The sequence below is a fragment of the Carcharhinus amblyrhynchos genome, chromosome 6, assembly GCF_965287045.1.
Source record: "Carcharhinus amblyrhynchos chromosome 6, sCarAmb.v2.hapA, whole genome shotgun sequence".
NCBI classification, from domain to species: Eukaryota; Metazoa; Chordata; class Chondrichthyes; order Carcharhiniformes; family Carcharhinidae; genus Carcharhinus; species Carcharhinus amblyrhynchos.
The window spans coordinates 42082923-42098099 of NC_137329.1; the positions used below are offsets into that span (position 1 = coordinate 42082923).

Genomic DNA, 15177 nt, shown 5'->3' on the forward strand with positions numbered 1-15177 from the left:
TGGCTCCATATGCACACACTGCAACACGATACGTAGGTTACTGATGTGAAACTGGATCCACTGGCTGGTTTTCTTCCTCTACCTATCCTAGAGGGCTGAGGCAAATTATAACATTCAATTGCTATCTCAGTGGAGGGATCAGCACGGGCCAGGGAACAAAACTTCGACTTTTGGACTGCAGTACACAGGGCTTTGTACCTTTATGCTGATGGCTCAGGATTCTACCTCATCTTCTGGGAGTTCCAGGTGACTCTCCACACAGAAACCCATCTGATTGAAAGGTTGGCTTCCAGTTGGACAGGGAATTGATGGGTCTAATTTACAGAACCAGCAATTCCATCCTGTGGGCTAGAAGGGACATCATTCACAGGGCAGGAGTCAGCTAGAGTGCAGGAGGCAGGGGGTTGGAAAGAATGAAGGTTGATTTTGAAAGTGTGAGCATTGGGAGATAGTTGCTAGAGGATGCGACTAGCGAGTACAGTAAAATCTTTAGCTTTAAGCAAGGACAAGAGAATGGAGGTTGAAGACCTTGGGGAAAATTATTAGAGGTTTCATGGTGAAGGTGGTGGGAGGTTGGTTCCCACCACTGGGGATCCTCAAGCAGACACATTGGATACCTACCCCTCATGAATCCAAGGTATACACATCCGGGATCTGCCAAGTTCTCACCAGGATGCTGAGGAAATTTGAGGGACCAACCCATTATCCTGGAATTAGCTGCTCATCTTCCCAGTTAAAGCACAAAGTCAGCAGGTTGGGTCAGGTATCTAATTAACCCGACCCAAAACTGTCCAATTTCTTTGGTTAAAATCCTCCCCTAGATCACTGGAGGAGCTCTTGTTGATGCATTCTTCAATGCATTGCATAACTATTTCCTCCCACCTTCTTCCTGCCCATCAGAATGATTTGGCAACAATTTGCACTCTCGTGTTGTTCAAAGTCATTATAAGCCTCGTTGGATGTCTCAGTGCCATTGAATGAATTCTGAATAGATTTGAACACTGAAATGTACTCCATAGAAAATTGCTACATGGCAACTCAATGAGCTCCATCATATAGTTACCATCAAAATACGGATGTGTTTGGAGTGTCTCTTTGTGCTTGTATTTGGTTTGTTAATTATTTTGACAGCAAAAATACTTTAAGGGGAGGATGGGAGGAGTTTTATTTGGAGGTTATCATTGTTAGGAAATAAACTCTTTCCTCACATTTTGCATTCAGTAGTAGCTTCAGACTCTGTTGAACCAACTATGGCAGAGGCCACATCCACTGGACAGCTTTCTCAACTCCCGAATCCTAATCTTCTTTTATGTCTTGAGTGCATTTGCATTTCATAGAAACAGAAAATAGAAGCAGGAATAGGCCATTTGGCCCTTTGAGCCTGCTGCACCTTTCCTTTCCTTTTGATCATGGCTCATCATCAAAATCAATATAGAATCATGGACACTCTACAGTACAGAAGGAGGTCATTCAGTCCATCTGAGTCTCTATCGATAACAATCCCACCCATGCCCTGTCAACAAAACCCTACATACTTATCCTGCTAATCCCTCTAACATATACATCCCAGGACACTAAGCAGCAATTTGGCATGGCCAATCAACCTAACCTGCACATCTTTGGACTGTGTGAGGAAACCCATGCAGACATGGGGAGAACGTGCAAACTTCACACAGACAGTGACCCAAGCCAGGAATCTAACACAGGTCCCTGGTGCTGTGAGGCCACAGTGCTAACCACTGTGCCACCGTGCTGCCTGTTTTTATGATTTCTATGACTACACTGATCCGTCCTTCCTCTCATATCCCATGATCCCTTTAGCCTCAAGAGCTATATCTAATTTATTCTTGAAATTATACACTGTTTTGGTCTCAACTACTTTCTGTGGTGGTGAATTGCACAGATGCACCACCCTGTGGGTGAAGAAATTTCTCTTCACCTCTGTCTGAAAATGTTTACCCTTTATCTTCAAACTCTGACCCCCTAGCTCTGGACTGCCCCACCACTGGGAACATTCTTTCTGAATCGACCCTGTCTAACCCAGTTCGAATTTTATAAGTTTCTATGAGATCCCCTCTTACTCTTCTAAACCCCAATGAATACAATCCTAACTGACTTAGTCTCTCCTCATATGACAGGCCTGTACCTGCGGCCTTTGGAACTGAAACTGTTAGTTTGTTGTTGAATTGTAACCAGCCATTAGCCATAGTCTTATACTCACCAAGACTACCCTGGATTTACTTCAGTTTGAAGTCTTTCAAGTGGATTTAAATCCTTGCCGCAGAGTAAAAAAAACTGTTTGAATTCACATGACTATTTAACATATTTGTGTAACCATAATCTTCCATTATTTTAATATTGACATTAATCTACTTCAAAACAAATAGGTTTTATGTCTCAGCTAAAATAACAGGCAAAGCAGTGTCAGATGTTTGTACCCTGAGATCACAAGTAGGTATTTCTAGGCTAGTTTTCCCAGCCATTGCATCACTCAGCCATCGAACATAAATATGTTTAACTATTAAATGGATAGTCTCATGTTTTAAACCAAATATACGTTGAGCTTCTGAAGTAGTATACTCCAACTAGCAGGACATTACATTAGTTTCTAGGTTGCTAACCTCATTTTTTCACTGAATGAAGAACAAGCTTTGATATTATTGTAAACACTCACCATATAGAGCTTTTGCACTCATCTTCCCTTCAGATCCTGACATCTTGCTGCAAAACAGAATAATGAAAAATCACGTTAAGGGCAAAGAAAAGTACAGCACAGGAACAGGCCATCGGCCCGCCAAGCCTGTGCTGATCATGATGCACTAACTAAACAAGAGAAAAAACCTTATGCGGTTACTCAGTCCATATCCCCTCTAACCCCTCCCTATTCATGTACCCATCCAGATGCCTCTTAAATGTCGTTAATGTGCCTGCTTCAACCACTTCCTCTGGCAGCATGTTTCAGGCACCCACTACTCTCTGCATGAAAAACTTGCCCTGCACATCTCCCATAAACTTTCCCCCTCTTTCCTTGAGCCTGTGCCCCCATGTAATTAACACTTCCACCCTTGGAAAAAGCCTCTGACTATCCACCCTCTCTATGCCTCTCATAATTTTGTAGGCCTTTATCAGGTCTCTCCTCAGCCTCCATCCTTCCAGTAAATAACATAACCTTTCAAGATCCATCTCAGATCAATGTATCATGCACCACCCGACACATATGACTGGTCTTAAAGGAGTTTGCCAATTGCATGATGATAAATCACATATGACATGTACAAGGGAGTTCCAGATTCAATTTCCAATCTATTTGTACACAGTAAGAAGTCTCAACACCAGGTTGTAGTCCAACAGGTTTATTGGGTATCATGAGCTTTCAGAGTGCTGCTTCTTCATCAGGGAAGTCAAGGTGAGGCAGGGGTGAAGGAACAGCGTGCCGAAAAAGTCGATGTAGTCGAGGAAAATACTGAGAAACAGGCTTTTAGACTAGACGGGATTGAGGTACGTAAGGAGGAGGTGATAGCAAATCTTGAGAGTGTGAAAATAGATAAGTCCCCTGGGCCGGATGGGATTTATCCTAGGATTCTCTGGGAGGCTAGGGAGGAGATTGCAGAGCCTTTGGCTTTGATCTTTATGTCATCATTGGCTACAGATATAGTGCTGGAAGACTGGAGGATAGCAAATGTTGTCCCCTTGTTCAAGGGGAGTAGAGGCCATCCTGGGAATTATAGACCGGTGAGCCTTACTTCTGTCGTGGGCAAAGTTTTAGAAAGGATTATAAGAGATAGGATTTATAATCATCTAGAGAGAAATAATTTGATTAGGGATAGTCAACACGGTTTTGTGAAGGGTAGGTCGTGCCTCACAAACCTTAGAGTTCTTTGAGAGGGTGACCAAAGAGGTGGATAAGGGTAATGCAGTTGATGTGGTGTGTATGGATTTTAGCAAAGCGTTTGATAAGGTTCCCCACAGTAAGCTACTGCAGAAAATGCAGATGCATGGGATTGAGGGTGATTTAGCAGTTTGGATCAGGAATTGGCTAGCTGATAGAAGACAGAGTGGTGGTTGATGGGAAATATTCAACCTGGAGTTCAGTTACTAGTGGTGTACCGCAGGGATCTATTTTCGGGCCACTGCTGTTTGTCATTTTTATAAATGACCTAGATGAGGGTGTAGAAGGATGGGTTAGTAAATTTGCGGATGACACTAAAGTCGGAGGAGTTGTAGACAGTGGGGATGGAAGTTAGTTTGCAGAGGGACATAGATAAGCCGCAGAGCTGGGCTGAGAGGTGGCAAATGGAGTTTAATACGGCAAAGTGTGAGGTGATTCATTTTGGTAAGAGTAACAGGAGTACAGAATATAGGGCTAATGGAAGGACTCTCGGTAGTGTCGATGAGCACAGAGATCTCGCTGTACATGTGCATAGATCCCTGAAAGTTGGCACCCAAGTTGATAAAGGTTGTTAAGAAGATGTACAGTGTGTTAGCTTTTATTGGTAGAGGGATTGAATTTCGAAGCCATGAGATCATGTTGCAACTGTACAAAACTCTGGTGCGGCCAAACTTGGAGTATTGCGTACAGTTCTGGTCGCCGCATTATAAGAAAGATGTGGAAGCATTGGAAAGGGTGCAGAGGAGGTTTACCAGGATGTTGCCTGGTATGGTGGGAAGATCTTATGGGGGAAGGCTGAGGGACTGGAGATTGTTTTCATTAGAGCGAAGGTTAAGAGGTGATCTAATTGAGGCATACAAGATGATCGGAGGATTAGATAGGGTGGACAGTGAGAGCCTTTTTCCCCCAGATGGTGATGGCTAACACGAGGGGACATAGCATTAAATTGAGGGCTGATAGTTATAGGACGGATGTCAGAGGTAGGTTCTTTACTCAGAGGGTAGTAAGGGCGTGGAACGCCCTGCCTGCAGCAGTTGTGGACTCGCCAACTTTAAGGGCGTTCAAATGGTCAGTGGATAGGCATATGGATAACATTGGAATAGTTTAGGTTAGAGGGTCATTAGATTGGTTCCACTGGTCGGCGCAACATCGAGGGCCGAAGGGCCTGTACTGCACTGTAATGTTCTATGAAAGCTCGTGATACCAAATAAACCTGTTGGACTTTAACCTGGTGTTATGAGACTTCTTATTGTGCCCACCTCAGTCCAACTCCACATCAATCTATTTGGAGTTAGCGGATTTTATTCAGTGTGCTAAACATTGACGTGAGACCCCTGAAAGGAAAAAGTAGGCATTATCCTCGTCTTATCATTCTTGCTGAAAAGTACATGTGCCTTTTCCATGGTCCAATGTTGCGCAGACACACACCATCTCCTGCACACAGACACTTGTTCCAAAGTTACAATTTGTAACTTTAATTTCATGGCTGGGAAAGTCTTTGCTGAACAGTAAACAAAACTAAACCACCAGTCTGCGTGGTTGGACTATGTACTCATGCACTTCTTGGCAAGAAGAGCTCCAACAACAGTATTTATACTTGCTGCTGGTAGACCTTCTACTTCTGATCTCAAGGCACCGAGGTAAACCATTGAGGGATCCTCAACAACCCACAGATAGCATTTGTTGCTTCTGAAAAGGAACCTTCTATCGACATCCACTTCGTAATGTAAAGGCAGCATTTATTCCATGCATAGTCAAATTCAGAGATGTTTATATGTTGAGGAATCACCATAGGTGTTTAACTATACACAGGTCTCTCATGTTGTCTAAACACAATATACCAGGGATAACAATGTGACAGGTACAATAGTATAAACAAAGTCCAAAAAGAGGCATGGGATACAACTGAAACTGCAAGAGGGCTGACCTGATAACTCAAGAGGGGCAGGACAAAACATTTCCAGATTATTTGGGCGTTTGAAATTATGTTTTTGTCTCAATTATTCATATTAATTATGCATTCATTTAAAACAGAAGAATTTCAGGTAAGTAGGCTCATGTCTGTTTTAAAGTAGAGTCACTTACAAATATTTAACATGCTGTATCTATTGTCCCTTAGCTTAATTTTGAAGACTTTGTATTGGCAACACTGGAAATGTTCACGTCCATCATTTGTAGTCAAATTGTAATCTTGTTCTTATTATCAGTAAAAAAATCATTAGGCGATAGTATAAACAGAACATAATATCTAAATTCCCACCAAAATGAAAATATGATCAGTGCTACAATCTTGAAAAAATTATCACGCATCCCTTAGATAATCCGAAAGTATCAATAAATTTAGAGAAAGAATAGCAGGATTTAATCACAATTTGCATTTGCTTGCATCTTGAAAATTGTGGCCAATGATTTGTTGGTTTAAAATTTGAACTTATTCTTAAGAACTAGGAACAGGAGTAGGCAATTGAGCTCCTTGAGTCTGTTCTGTCATTATATACAGCCGTGGCTGATCTCATCTTGGCCTCTACTCCACTTTCCTGACCATTCACCCTTCAAACCCTTTACTTCCTTACAATCAAGCAGCCAAGACCAGCTAAAGTCTGATGGGCCAACAATCTTACCATTGAAATCTACTGATCTGCCACGTCTAGAATACTTTCAAATGGAGAAATTGTTCAAAGCTTCAAACAATTTTAACTTTTAATTACAGGACATTTTTGCCCATCATTCAATGCTCTATTTACCTTTGTTGTGCAAAATGGTGGCCTGGGCCCCAGGATAATCTACAGATGATTTACGACATTCACCTATGCAAATGAGAAAACATATATTAGTGAACTTACTAAAGCATATAAATGAAAAGTGAAAGGGGAATATCTGATTCGAGATAAGGAATTATGGAAAGATTATATTCTTTGGCAACAAATATCAACACTGGGCAACTCCCTGCTTTAGCAGCAGCAATAAAAGCCAGAAGAGGAAATAATTCTGTCTATTCCTGGCAACCAACATTAAGAGAACAATCCTGACTGTAACAGTATTTACTCATAGTATACACGCAAGTGATCTTATTCAGTCAGGGGAGCGGCAGCGTTGTGGTACATTGAAATAATCCAGAGACCCAGGTAAATGCTCCAAAGACAAGTTCTTCCACTACAGCAGCTAGGGGAATGTGAAATTCAATTAATTAATAAATCTGGAGTGCAAGCCTAAACTCAGTAATGATGATCATGAATTACCAGGTTATCATGAAAATCCAACCAGTTCCTCACTTCAGAGTAGGAAATCTGCAGTCCTTGTCTGGTCTGGCCCACAGGTAACTCCAGAACCCAAAAGAAAGTGGTTAACTCTTAACTGCTCTCTGTATTGGCCTAGCAATTCATGCAGATGCATCAAGCCATTGCAGAAAAAAAAAATCAAACACGGGCAAGGAAACCTCCTGCTGATTACTATCACCCTTCCATAGCTGATGAATCAGGACTCCTCCATGCTGAATACCACCTGGAAGATGCACTGAGTGTGGCAAAGGCCTAGAATATGACTAGGTGGGGAACTTCGCCATCACCAAATGTGGCTTGATACCATTTATTCAGACTGAGTGCTGAAGATTGTATCTGCTTGACTGGACTTGCAGCAGGTGGCAAATGAAACAAGAGTGGGAAAACCTACTTGACCTCATCCATCTACTCAGCCCAACATTAATAGAAATGTTAAGGGACAGAATGGTTTGTACTATAAACAGCTTAATAACATAAAAAAGGCTACTGGCAGAGACCAAAATCACCTTCAAAAAAAAATAGAGCCTGCCCAGGTGACTGAATGTGTGGAGCAGGGCATGTGTAAGGTTTGCAAGGCATACCAATCGAGGTAAATTGTTTGTGGCGGAAAATGGGGGTGGTGCAAAACAGCCCAGGAGTGGGCATAACAATTCTCCATAGATGAGGTGCAACATAGAGGGCTGAAGTGTGCTTTTGAAATGCAGGGCAGGGGGGGAGAAACACTCCCAAGAGGTTTGTCGATGCAAGAATTGTGTGTGTTTTAAGTGTAACAAGAAAGGTCACTTAAAAGGTGCAGAGTGAAGCCATCAGTAGTCAGTACAAAAAAAAAGACAATGACTATTAGCTTAACTCCCTGAAACAATTTGGATGGTAAGGGATCGTGTCATTCATCCTAAACCAGGTTCAGCGAAGCAAAGTGCCCTGAGTAGAGATAACATTGTTGGCAAATGACAAAGCACTCAAAATGGAAGTGGATACTGTGGCAGTGGCCATGGTCATGGTCATAGTGGAACAGACATTTTTTGATCTTCAAAAAGGACTCTGACTATTAAACCTAAGCGAGTTAGATGCTATTTTGTCTACAAATACCAGAGAGACACTGCAGACTTTTGCTGCAGCAACATTAACTGCGGCATATCAGGACCAGAGTGCAAAGCTGCCGTTCTCGGTAATCAAGGGTCAAAGACCTTGTTAAGTTGGAAGTGATTGATTTAACCAGATACGGCTAAACTGACTGGAAATTTTAAACCTGAGGAGGAGAGCAGTAATAAACACAAGGGATCATTAGGCAATCCCTGTAGATTTGTTGAGGCTGCCAGGTCCGGCAACAGGAATTTTGGTGGAGAATGTGGGGCTGAGCAACCGATGGTTGGAGACTGAAACCGTCAAGGAACCACTAGATTCAGGACTAATGAGCCTGCCTTTCTCATCTGTCCAGTCTGACCCTTTAAATGCAAATGAGCCTGACACTGAGTTGAGGTGCTCTTAGAGAACCAGTAGGGTTCTGGACCACTTGGAATGAGTTTTCCAGAGGATTTTCCTGATACCCTTTTTTGCAAGAGTCTGTTATTACGAACTGTTTCTCCTTGGGTACGTTTTGGATTTGAGAGGGAAGGACTGTGATAGCATGGCCCTTTAAGGGGGGGTAGTTCCCCAAAGACCATGTGATCAGCAATCATCCCAGTGGGACGAGGCTGAGCAGGAGGGCTCACATCACATGGCAAATGGGGGACTCGCTGTTGGAACCAGGGAGTCAAACAGAGCAGTCACATTTGTAATCTAGTCTGACCTTGTTCTTTATACAACAAGAAGTCTCACAACACCAGGTTAAAGTCCAACAGGTTTATTTGGTAGCAAACCCCACTAGCTTTCGGAGTGCTGCTCCTTCTGCGAGTCTGCGCTGTTGCAGAGTTGCTGAATACAGGTCGATAGCCAAGTTCCGCACATGAGGACGGCCTCAACCAGGATCTTGAGTTCATGTCACACTATCTGTAACCCCCACGACTTGCCTGGGTTTGCAAAATCTCACTAACTGTCCCAGCTGGAGACAATATACATCTCTTTAACCTGTGCCTAATGCTCTCTCCACTCACATTGTCTGCACCTTTCAGACTTGATTAGCTGTAAAGACTCACATTCCAACCATTATTCTGTAAATGGAGTGTGTGCCTTTATACGCCCTGTTTGTGAACAGAACTCCCACTCACCTGACGAAGGAGCAACGCTCTGAAAACTAATGGTGTTTGGAACCAAATAAACTTGTTCTCACTTTAACCCAGTGAGACTTCTTACTGTGTTTACCCCAGTCCAACGCCAGCATCGCCACATCTTGTTCTTTATAGAGCATGTATTCTGGAGGCAATTAAGCCTTTAAAGCTGCATTGAATTGCCCTTGATCTATTGCAATCCTCTAATCTTTTTCAAAATAGCACCAGATGATCTTTAATATCTACCCGAAAAGGACAGATGGGGTCTTGGTTTAGTTTGTCATGAAATGATTGTACAGTGTAGCAGTTTACGACATAAAAATTCATGAAGCATTCCATATTTTTAGATAGAGGATCAGGCATGATCCTGTTGAATGGTGGGGTAGGCTCGAGGGGGCTGAATGGCCTACACCTGCTCCTACTTCCTATGTTTAACACTGCATTGCAGTGTTCATTCCTGGGATTGAGGATTTGGGGGGGGGGGGGGGAGGCGGTGGGGGGAAAAAACGGCAGAAATGAATCACAATCTGCTGACTCAGCAGCAACAGCGTGAGCCAATGAACCACAGCTCTGACACATCCACAGCCACCCACACCCGGGCATAAATAACTTCAACAATACTGATTGAAACGATTACTGAAGTTCAAAAACTACGTTTGACAGCTGAAAAAAGCTGGAGATCGCCAACAAAGCATGTAGCGGAATGAGGCACAGATACGAACCGGATGGGAGCATTTGGTAGAATTCAAGACCAGCTTTACGTCAGTTTTTAACCTGGGGATTTAAAAAAAAAACATCCCTTGCAATCTCGTCAAATTTTGAAAGGAATTTCCAATACCACACAAGTTTTGTCAAAACACTATAATGCTTATTCTACCACACCCCTCCCCACCCATTCTCATATTTTCTTTCCTTACCAAAACTCTCCTGACAGGGCTGATTCTTGCTGTGTTACAGCTTGACAAGTATCTGTGCACTGTGGAAGCTCACTATTCCTCAGGTGCAAGCTTAAACAGCGAGTTTCAGCAGGCTGCATGGCCACAGAGTCTACCACAACCAAACCCAATAGATTCATCAGAAGCAGGACACTTGATCTCACCCTTATGTTGGTCAGTAGTAGCACTCAGTGCGACCCCAGCAAAATCAGTATAGAAGAACATACCAAGCCCAAAACATTTTGTTTAAATATACATACCCCTAAAGGACAATGGATCTAGCCATTCAACAACCAAAAAGAGTTTTAGTAGTTCAAAAGGCACTTGCTGGGTCACTCATGCCTCCAAAGATATGAAAAGTTGTCTGACAAGTAAAACATACCTGTTTATGAACAATGAACCTTTCTTGCTTTCCTCAAATTTTGTTTCAAATCTACTTGACCAGATCTGATGCAACATAACCTACGTACGAGTCAAGAAGCATTCACACTACAAAGACCTTAGCTGCCTTTAGATAAGCAAGGGTGCAAAGGTCGTTTATTGTTCTGGATGTAACAGAGAGCAAAAGGCATGAGCAGCTACTTTGCTGTGTCAATAAAGAGCCATTTAATCCCACGTTGTTATTTTACAATGCCTTCAATGTCAAAAAGTAGTGCAGTCACGTAAAATCCAATATGAATTTAAACAAGATTCCCAGCTTGGGTCACCGTCTGTGTGGAGTTTGCATGTTCTCCCCATGTCTGTGTGGGTTTCATCCAGGTGCTCCGGTTTCCTCCCACAGTCCAAAGATGTGTGGGTTAGGTGCATTGGCCATGCTAAATTACCCCTTAGTGTCCCAGGATGCATTGGTTAGAGGGATTAGCAGGATAAATATGCAGGGTTACGGAGACAGGGCCTAGTTGGGATTGTTGTCACTGCAGACTCAATGGGCTAGATGGCTTCTTTCTGTTTGTAGGGTTTCTATGATTGTGTGATAATGATTTACACTTACTCAAACCTGAGCAATGAATACAGGGTTCTTACCAAATTTGTCAGAAAAGAAACCTGATTCGGCTTACCAGGATATTGTGTTATTGCATACACTAGCATCTGTGGAACCACAATGGGGAGATTGCTACCTGATCACAAAGTAAGCAACATCTTGCAAACTGGCACCTTTTCTCCAACGGCAAGTCAAACTGATTCCTTAAAACGATTCCTTGGTAAAAGAATGATACCACTTTGTAGAGATCACACTGGAAAAAATATAGCAATCATCTGCATTCGAGCAGTTGGCTGGCACAGCCCCCCAAATGAGGTCGATTCTTTTCATTGCTGTTTCTTATTAAAATTCAAACAGGAACAAATCCTTGTTTGTTTCAAATGCATAAATGAAACATGCTGGGCCCGATGCAGGCACGAAAACATGGTAAAGTCAAACGTGAGGCCATTAACGCGATCCGCGCTGATGCCCACTTAACCATGGCCCAAAAATGGCCGTGATCCAAATCGCACCCGAAATGGGTGCAATGGCGATTTAAATGCATTTTCATGCATGTCCAGATTCTGCGTGAAACTGAAATGCTCGACTCTGTTTTAGGGGCTCCAGCTGCTGAAGAGGTAAGTTCAGAGCTTCCAACGGCTCTAACTTGGATCGGTGGGGGGTGGTGAAGGCAGGGGAAAGAGGGAGGACAGATCATTCTCTGGTGGGGGCGGGGGACCGGATGAGGATGAAGATCAAATGTAACTCTGGTGGGTGGGGTGCGGTGGGAGAGGAGGGTGGCCAGATTGTTCTCTGGTGGGAGTGGGGAGGGAGGCCAGATCATTGTCTTGTGGTGATGGTGGTCTGGCCATATCATTCTCGGAGCGGTGGGGGGGGGGGGATGTTGGCAGAGGGTCACGATCGGTCTGGGTTGCAGGGAGTTGTGGGTGAATAACGGGGACAGATACGTTGTGCAGTTGGGGCAATGTCTGTGGAGGCCATCACTCCTGCTTTTCGCTCCCAGGAGTGAGGTGATGGGCACAATTTTCACTTTTATTTTCCACTGCGCATGCTCTAATTGGAGCTGCAGCGATTCGGGCATAAGCTCTGCCCACAGCACAATTCAGACCCATGATTTTTTTTTCCCAGGCTGAGTGTGTATGGGGGTGCCTGACAATAGATTTCCAAGTCAGATATGAATTGCGCCCAGATTCAGCACTTAGAATCAAAATGGTAAAAATCAGGCCCACTCAGTTGTTCAACTCTCTACATCCCTCTTCTACAACATACTATTATAAACCAGCCTCCTGTCCATTGCCTCTATCTACACTACCCGTTGCCTCGGCAGAAAAAAACCAGCATAATTAAGGACCCCATGCAGAATTACTCTGAATATTCTCTTCCACTGGGAAAAAGATACAAAAGTCTGAGGTCACTTATCAACCAACTCAAGAACAGCTTTTTCCCTGTTGCTGTCAGACTTTTGACTGAACCTACCTTGCATTAAGTTGATCTTTCTCTACACCCTAGCCATGACTATAACACTACATTCTGCACTCTTGTTTCCTTCTCTATATATGGTATGTTTTGTCTGTACAGTGCGCAAGAAACAATATTTTTCACTGTATGTTATTACATGTGACGATAATAAATCAAATCAAAAATCCACTATTTGAAATGCTAAGGTATGCAAGGGAAATAATAATTAAAGGACTGTAATTACATATTAACACCTCTATCAGAAATATCTCAACTCGTCACATGAATTACTCCAAAGGATTGCCATTACATAGGCGAGTATTTCCATACTTTGACCACAGCAAGATTTTAAAATTAATTAGGTAAGTGGTTAATCTGTTCTTATGGTGTTCACTAAGTATAGGATTGATATGTCTATTTATAAAAGAGTTTGAAACTATGCGGTTATGTGCGTGTATATCACACCCCTCGCTACTGCGCTACAGTCAGGTGCTGAGTGACAATATATCAGTCCACAGCATGATCTGAGTCATATTTACAGAAAACTCAGCATTGTCTGTGTAAAAGTGATGATTTCAAACTGCTGAAAGCAGCTTAAGAGTTAACAAGGACGTTGGCCATTGTCAAAAGAATTTTTCAAATTAGCAACCAAAAGATTGAAGCAAATGGGATCTTAGTTTAATTTGAGGAGTGGTATTTTCAAGAGCTTGAGCTCAATTTAAAAGACTCAACTTTCATTTTGTCTCTGGAAAAAAGCATCCTTACCTCCACTCGTCATCCTCTTGCAGTAGCTTGAACCACGGACTAGCATGACGGCCCTGCCCAGGTCGTCAAACCCTACACCCCAATGCAATGGGCTGGCGTGACATCCAAATTTCATGAAAGTGAAGTCTTCAGCATCAAAAATCCACAGCCCCGTGTACCCTAACTGGGCAAGTGGAAATCCTTCAACTGGGCACTAGGCCGAGACCCAGACAATTTGAGTTGCAGCCTTCTTTTGAACCTTCAAGAGTGACCTATTAGGATCAAAGCCACTGTATTGTCATTGGTCTATAAGAGGTGGATCTAGAGTAATCTGGTGGTTCCATGCCTTTGGCTCTCAGAAAGACTGTGTATGGATGGTGCAAGTATGCTCGATAAGACCAAGCTAATTATTCAGTAAAAACTAGGTGCTTCAAACCCTTAATCTTGAAAGAAATGCTTAGAAACCCTACAGGGCAGAAGGCAGCCATTTGGCCCATCGAATATGCACCAACTCTGACACAGCGTCTTACCCAGGTCCTCTCCCTGTAACCCCATACATTTAGTGTGACCAATCAACCTAACCTGCACATCTTCGGACCGAGGGGGAAAACAGGAGCACCTGGAGGAAACACATGCAGACACAGGGGAAAAACGTACAAACTCCACACAATCGCCCAAAGCTGGAATTGAACCCGGTTTCCTGGCACCGTAAGGCAGTGCTAACCACTATGCTGCCCCTAACAGCCCTTATTACTTCTAAAAGTAGCACAGAAACCTTAGTGCTTCAAGGCAGCCCTCCTGCAGCTGCCACGTAGCCTCAGTGTACAATGGCTTCCTAAAATACATGAATGTAAATTTCTAAATATTCATAGCATTGAGCTTGTGCGGTGTCTTATAAGTTTAACTAGCAAGTGATTGACAAATTCAGAACAGGACGATAAAAGCAAAGATGATAAAATCTGAAAAAAAAACAGAAAATGCTAGAAATTCTCAACAGGTCTGACAGCATCTGTGGAGAGAATAGAGCCAACATTTCAAGTCTGGATGATCCTTTGTCAGAGCTAAGCACCAAGAAATTCAGAAGAGATTTATATCAGGAAGACCCCAGGATCATCATCAGTTTAGCTGAGAGAACTGAATTTACCTGGAGCTCTGGTAGGGATACAGTCAGTCATTCTCACTAGAATTAGAAAAGGAAGTTACAAAATGTCCCCACTTCTGATGGATGCCGATAATTCTTTTGTAAGTACGTCATGTGATGATCAAATAAGGAAAGAATGGACTTTTCCCTAATGATTGGCACAAGCTTGTCAACAGTTTTTGGTTACACTTCATGTGAGATGCTTGGCAATTAGTAGAGTATTAAAAAAATTAGGCTGAGGACAGGAAATGATTGAGGAAGAGAAACATGCAATCAAAAGAGACTACCACCTTAATAGAAATGGTTTAGTATAAAAATGCTGGTATGCTAGACAGTGGGAAGAGGAACTAATTAGTTTTGTAATAACTATTACAAAGCTATTTTTTAATTCGTTCATGGAATGTGGATATCAATGGCCAGGCCACCTTTATTGCCATATTCAATCAAAATGTTTCTCTGGACTGAGTAAACGTCCTGTTACTGATACTTTAAGACAATGTTCCTTTTCAGACAGACAGGATAAAAACAGCTACATTAAAGAAA

General features: G+C 42.7%; 1 protein-coding gene across 3 annotated transcripts in view; it reads right to left on the reverse strand.

The window, feature by feature from the left end:
- eps8l2 (EPS8 signaling adaptor L2) overlaps nucleotides 1-15177 on the reverse strand; it is a 190560-nt gene that overhangs the window by 101524 nt on the left and 73859 nt on the right. For all 3 annotated transcript variants that reach the window (XM_080190320.1, XM_080190318.1, XM_080190319.1), the window contains 2 exons: nucleotides 6634-6696; nucleotides 2675-2721 (listed from right to left, as the gene is read on the reverse strand). In XM_080190320.1, coding sequence (XP_080046446.1) covers nucleotides 2675-2717 — 43 coding nt within the window. In that variant the 5' untranslated portion in view covers nucleotides 2718-2721; nucleotides 6634-6696. The remainder of the gene's footprint in view (nucleotides 1-2674; nucleotides 2722-6633; nucleotides 6697-15177) is intronic.